Here is a 7,428-nt window from a genome sequence, read left to right on the forward strand (position 1 = left end):
AATTCAAAATTAAAAGCACCAAGTTAAAAAAATAAGGCAAGTTTGTTTGCGAGACTGTACTGTTGTAATGCATGGGGTCCCTGAATGGTGACCAATTTTATGCCTGCTACTGTATTCCTTGGCTTGCTCTTTATAACCGCAAGAGAAAGGCGCCATATAAATACCCAGAACCAGTAAATTCCTGAAATGCTGTTGCAACTCTTTCTGGACGAGGCAAACTATTGATTGTGGTACCCGTCCACTTACTAAGGTAGATGACATACAATATTACAATATGGCAAACACGGTAAATGCAAATAAATAACACGTGCCATGGACTTCTTACAATTAACTGTTTATTTGAATATTCAAGTAACATACTCTTAACAAATTCCAAAAACACCACCTACAATACAATAACAATTACCACTACATTAGATACAGTATAATTTTAGTTAAATTCACCTTAAGATGAGATTTACAATAATCACAACTAATTTGTTAAGCTCTAGACATAGACATAGACATCACTTTATTCATCCAAAAATTTGGAAATTACAGTGTTCCTTTCACTAATAAATTTTTATGTGAAACTCTGAGATGTGCCATATATGGGCATGATGATGTCATATATACACCCAAATAAGGGAATATCACAGTTACAGTATTTGTCACTTACAGTTTGGACAATAATCTTCACTGTGAAAATAATACATTATTATGATACAAAATTAATAGAAATGTTATTATAACAACCAGTGGTGGTGCCAGCAGGGAGGTGGAGGATGGGCTGGGATTCTACTTGATGTCGAAGATGAATGGAGTATGACACAGAAATCAGGGTTCAGGTTATCAATCAAATCCTCTATGAATGTACTTTTTTATTTAAAAAAAATCAAAGAAACATCATTCAAATAGCTAAAGGATAAAATTGACAAGATTGGTTAATATCACATGAAGAGAAGTAACAGTAACAATATGGGCAATGAATAATTCCAACCAACCCACACTGGACATATAAAGCCCAACTGGAAGAAAACTTGATACCGATAGTCCTGTACCGTTATCCAAGAACTAAGAACAAAATTTGGTTAATTTTTAGGGCTCAAAAATATTCAAAATAAAAATGTAAATTAAATATTTGAGTTTGTTGCACTTGTTGTGGATAAGAGAGTAGTGACCCCTTTAAAGCTTTGTCTACACTATCAAATTTTATGTGACAAAAAAATGTGATGTACCCATGTATGGGTACGATGACGTCATATCAAATTGTATAAAAAAAAGTTGAACGTGTTTAACTCTTATTTTCCACCACACATTATTTACATCTCCCTGTTATAACCATAGAGAAAATAGAACACTATTTTCTCTATGTTATAACTCAGTAACTAATGGCATCAACATCTGAAAGGTCATTGCCCTTCAATTTAAGCACGTTTTCTTTCAATACTACATTCAACCTAACACATTCCTCCTTCATTTCATTAACAATACTGCCTGATAAACTACAATGGCTCATGTCAATATGTGATATGTCTGGAAAGATTTTTAAAAAGCAAGCTAATGTTTTACCACTGATTGAAGATAGGTTAATCCTATTCAGATTGACGTCAACAATATTCGAACTGAGTGTCTTATTTTCACCTACTGATTCAACAAGCTTATGTAGGTTATCGGCTGTAAGACGATAATCCCTCCATATGAAGGAACCTACACCTGGACGGTAAAACAAACATTTTTGATGCATTGTTATTACCCTGTCTAAGTAATTTACCATTACCTCTGCAAGTGATTCACCATTAATATCTGAAAGGTAATTGCCCTCCAGTCTAAGTATTTTGCCTTTCAATACTACATTCATCCTACCACATTCCTCCATCATTTCATTAACAATACTGCCTGATAAACTGCAGTTACTCAAGTCAATATAGATCAGGTCTGGGGAGACATTAAAAAGGCATGATAGTGTTTTTCCACTAATACAAGATAGGTTAATTTTACTCATATATAAATATTTCCAATTCAGTTTAATATTTATATCTACTGATTCAAACAGTTGTTGAAGATTATCAGCTGTAAGAAAATAATCATGTAAGCTAAAATATCTATGCACTACCCTGACTAACTCTGCAATTGATTTACCATTAATATCTGAAAGGTCATTGCCATCCAGTTCAAGCATGTTGTCTTTTAATACTACATTCATCGTACTACATTCCTTCATCATTTCATTAACAATAGAGCCTGATATACTGCAATGAGCCATACCAAAAAAACGAAGTTTGGGCAATTTTTTCATTAACGTTCCAAAAGTTTCCCCATCTAAATTCCCTAGACAATTTCGGCTAAAATCAAGTTCAAGAAGTTTAATTTCAGGAAACTCATTTACCATGTTATTTAAACTTTCCTTTGAGAGGCCACATGAAGCTACCTTAAGAATAGATAAAGCTGGATACATTTTAAGTATATCACACAATAATGCATCATCAAGGTCATTATTGCTTATGTCAAGGTGGCATAGCTGTTTACATCCATTGTTTGAACATTCAGTAATCATCGCCCTCACAATATCACTTGATAGCCTACAGTTGCTTGCATTTAGTCTATTCAGTGCAGGACCTATTTCAAATAGTTTTCCTAGTAATGCTCCATCGATATTACGTAGATCAGTACAACTTATGGAAAGTAATTTTAATGTCAACTTTACATTAGTTTTATGTAACTCTTTGATAACTACACTGAGTGTATCCTCAGTAAGCAGACCATCATGTACAAATAAGTCAGATAGGTTTGAATGTGTCAGGAAATGAATCAAGAATGATGAATTAAATCCCCAGTGTAACGTCAATGAAGGGCAATCATAATTAATTTGGAGGTATTTTATCTCAGCTGAAAGGACATTAAGGCTTTCATCTTTCCAATTTGAAATACATCTAAGTACAAATACAGCAAATTGAGTCCCTGCTTCGCTGTCATTAGTTATTTGTTCTATAACTGACGTAAGTACAATTCTTCTGCATGACTTTCTGAGAGACTCTTTACTGGATGTATCTACCAATGATACCACTTTCTGTTCAAGTTTATAAAGAGAATTTTTATATTTAACACAACATTTTTTAATAAGTTTTAATAAATGCTCACTTCTATCATCATCAAGAACACTTCTGAATGTCTCACACATTTGCTCACAGTATGATTTCATTTTAGTGGACATGTTTTCATCTAATTTCCTTAGTACAGATTTTTCATTTTCCTCCTTTACATAGTTAAAACACTGTGCTACTGAGTACAATTGTGAAGGCATTACTAACCAATGTTTCAGCATTTCACCAGCTTTATCATCTAGAAATCCTATTGTAAACTTTCTTGTCATATTTAAATATTTATTACATCTTATTACCTCATATTCATCACCTTTCAAATGCTCTTTCTCAATTTGATTAGCCAAATAAAACCCTGCTAGTGCTTCTGAGATTAGTTTGTGTGGAGGTGTGTAAATCTCCCTTACATCACCAGGGTTAAAAGGGGTATCTTCATAAACAAATCCAAGTTTCAATGCTAACTCTACAGAATGTAGATTCTTTGACATCTTTGACAAAACATATTTGTCAATAGACAATTTATTTTCCTTTAGGCCTTCATACATACATTCTCCTAATAGTAGAATGGCAAGTTTATACTGCTCTGGAATTCTCTCAATTGGGAAAATATCAGGTTTATTACACTTGCTTTCATACTGACTTAAAATGCAACAAATCAGTTTAGTGAAAAGATCTGACAAGTCTTTTGGAAAATGTTGTTTTTGTTCCCATATGGTACAGATCATAAGCAGTAACAATGGGGAAGAGCACAATCCAAATGCCACATTATGATTACCATCCCACTCCCATTCATCCTCTAAATGAAAGCTAAACTCCTTCAATAGTGATTTCCCCAATTCATATTTCTTGGTTGAACAAAAATATTTATTAATATACTCCTTTATGTTTCTTGAACTGAATCCATTCACTTGAATATGTAAAGTACAACATTCAACCAAATTCTCTGTGTTGTCAGGTCGGGATGTTATCACAACAGTGCTTTTTTCTAATTCAACTCCTTTGAACAGATTTATAAGGTCCTTTGCATCGCTTTGTAACTCATCATATCCATCTAACAAAATCACTATATCATCACCATGGTTGTACAGGAATCTTTCAACAGCTTTAATTGGCAAATTATTCTTGATTAATAATTCGTTCGTATTTACGTTTTTCATAATTATTTCCACGATATCTGCACCTGCTTTAATATCCCCAATTTTGATCAGAAATAGCAATTTACCAGCAAAAGCATTATGGACATCACCAGTAGCCCATTTATAAGTAATATATTTGAGGAGTGTTGTCTTGCCCATTCCTGCTTTTCCTGTTATTAATACCTTACATGAACCTTCTGATTCAATAATGTTTAATACCTCCGTTAATGATGTGGGTTCACCTTTCTCTCTTGTACATGATGAATTGTTTTTAGATTTCCGTAAGCTGAGTTCAGTGAATATTTCTGCAATATCTACTTTATAATGTTTATGCCAGATTGCTGGTGTCATTCGATTCACATCCTGATACCATTTTTTCTGTTGTCTTGTCAAATAATCTTTGATAATTTTATCTGAAATAGTATAAATCAAACAGTTGAGAGGTATTAATCTTCCTGTATTTTATTATTTAAATTTTATTATATTATTAATATATTATTTTATCATTAAAAATATAAACACAAAATTAGGTTTAAAATTTCTTTGAATCTTAGTACCAGATGAATTATATAGCTAAATAAACATAATTATTTAGCTATCACACTACATTATTATTATCATATTCCTATCTTATACAGTAATAGAATTAAATATTTACATGTATTTTATAAAAAGAGAGTATTAGAAGTAGTAGTATTTTTTTTATTATCTTTCATAAGGTTCATTATTTAATTACATTTTCTGATTTATATATCTTCCCCTGTGTTATTAAATATTCAATAAACAAAAAACCCTTTACTTTAGTCTTCTAAATCTAAATTTTGTACTGGTTTCACTAGTATAACTGCCCATACTACATTTGTCACAGTATATCATGTACACTGCATTTGAGATGAAACATTCTGACACTGCATTTGAGATGTAACTTTCTAAGATACTGGAATTTAATTTCACCGAATAAACCCTATCCAGTGGGTCACTCCAGTTACTACTACTGTATAGCTACTGCAGACCAACGAACACATGAGAAGAAACATGGAAACATAAAAAGGAAGTCAAATCAAATAGGCTTAAGCCAATTCTTAATTCTGATTGGATGCAAGTGCACTAAATCCAATACAAAAATACATACAATAACATCAAATCAGAATTAAGAATTAGTTTAAGACATAAAAATAATATGCCTACCTGGGGATGGTCTTTGAAGGCTTTGCACCAGGCGGTTATCCTGCACAGCTGATCTCAACCAATCAGGAATCGGCTGATTCCAGGCTAAATAGTTGTAAACCAGTATCTGTGCTTGGAGTTGCTGCAGCTGTTGAGGCAAGAGCAATTGTCTTGCTGGTGGGGTTTGCTGTTGATGACTAGACATTGCACTTTTCCCAATACCATCTGCTGGTCCACAATATCCTGCCAACAGATAAATTTCTTAATTTTAAACATATTTATGATGTGAGTAAGATTAACTGAATTGTTAGGTATTAATTTGACTGATTTGTCGTCAAACGACATTGCAAACTTTTGAGGTGGTCGCTTAAAGGAGTAAATCATAAGAAAAATCCAAAAGTCAAAAAGGTGTGGCAGTCACTTACTAGAGATGGTGGCGGTGACTTATGAGAGATGGTGGCTTATGAGAGGTATCAAATGCACTGATTAGATAGGGATAACAGGACTAGTGTATATGAGAGTGGACGTTAAGGGAGGGGATCGCTTAGGGGAGGTGGTCACACAGGAAGGTTAAACTGTATTATATTAGGGAAGAGTAATTTACACTCTGATTATACTAAATAATACTGTAATAAATTACAGTGTTTTCATTTGCTACCTCGATACTAGTAACCAGAGAGTTACCATGATAGTAACAAAATGTTTTTTATTTTAACATTAATTATTACTGTAGGCTTACTGTATGCACAACATTCTCATGTGCACTGGGTCTGAGGCAAGGTCACTCAGTTACACTGTAAATCATAATAAAAGGAGGCTAACATTACATAGGCCTACATTACATTTTTTTTCTCATAAAACCGATAATTTACTACTATAACATTTGATGAACTTAAGGGATTGGGGGGGGGGGTCCTGGCTCCCTCTGATCAAATTATGTGTGCCAGATACATCATGTTTTCCATTTTTAGGGATAATTTTGCACCTTAATTTTATAAACTTCACTTAAAGTTAATAAAAGAGCTAGAGAGTTCTAATATCATTATCATGAGTAAATTTTCCACCCAAATTAAACCCATTTACAGTATACTCCTGGGTGGAGAGAAGCAATGCAGATACAGTGCCTTGCTTAAGGACACAAGCTATATGTACAGTGAGGGATTGCAACCACAACCTCGAGGTTGGGAAATTAAACCGTTCCCACTGCGCCAAACTGCTTCTACATAAATAACTAATAATATCATGTGGAAAGAGTTCAAAGTTTCAAATATCTTGATTCACTTATGTCATGGAAAAATCATGTAGAATAAGTTACATGTATACTATCCACGACTAGTTTTGCTAATTAAAAGGTAATGATAAAGAGGGTGACTGCAATCTGACATAATTACTTTGAATTTTTTATTAATGGCACTGTAAACAGTGGAATTGTACTTCCTTGTTTTGATTATTGTTGTAATGTTTGGTCCAACTGTAGTTCTGAAAATATTATTCATCTTCAAATACTCCAAAATAGACTATCTAGAATTCTTCTTTATGTTAAATTGGAAGTGTGTCCATGACAGATGGGAAAATGATATTAAAACTAGAATATTTAAATGTTTACAGGGGTCTGCATTATGATATTTGACCAATCAATTCTAATTCATTCTGGCAGCCATCTTAAATTTCAAAATGGCTGCCACGCAAAACCTATATTTATCAATATATCGGCTTTTAAACAACTTACAATAAGAATTATGATGTCTAAAAATATATTTTCATGGTCAAGGATTTATAGCACTTGTGACATGGTCAGATGGTCATTTAAAGTCATTCAATTTCATTCCTCTGTTAAATACGTAGAAAATCTTAATAGTTTGTAAGTGGTCGTGTTTTAGAGCAAAATCATACATAAGCTCACAAAATTCAATTTTTGATAGGAACTATTTCATCAGAGGTCATTATGACAGCCATTTTAGGTCAAGGTCATTTAGCAGCCATATTAAATTCCAAGGTGACCACCATGTAAAACATGTTTTGTTCCTTTAAATATGTTTACTGTA

The 7,428-nt window shown here is 32.9% G+C and overlaps 1 protein-coding gene across 1 annotated transcript in view; it reads right to left on the reverse strand.

Moving 5' to 3' along the window:
• Positions 1-318: 318 nt before the first annotated feature.
• The window catches only part of LOC117113704 (NACHT, LRR and PYD domains-containing protein 12-like), a 24,106-nt gene continuing 16,996 nt past the window's right edge, over positions 319-7,428 (reverse strand). The window contains exons 4-5 of the mRNA XM_033257125.1: positions 5,405-5,626; positions 319-4,629 (exon numbers count right to left, since the gene is read on the reverse strand). Coding sequence (XP_033113016.1) covers positions 1,361-4,629; positions 5,405-5,626 — 3,491 coding nt within the window. The 3' untranslated portion in view covers positions 319-1,360. The remainder of the gene's footprint in view (positions 4,630-5,404; positions 5,627-7,428) is intronic.

This window comes from Anneissia japonica, unplaced genomic scaffold, assembly GCF_011630105.1.
Source record: "Anneissia japonica isolate Jap-2015-1 unplaced genomic scaffold, ASM1163010v1 scaffold287786_len32136_cov130, whole genome shotgun sequence".
In the NCBI taxonomy this organism is placed as follows: Eukaryota; Metazoa; Echinodermata; class Crinoidea; order Comatulida; family Comatulidae; genus Anneissia; species Anneissia japonica.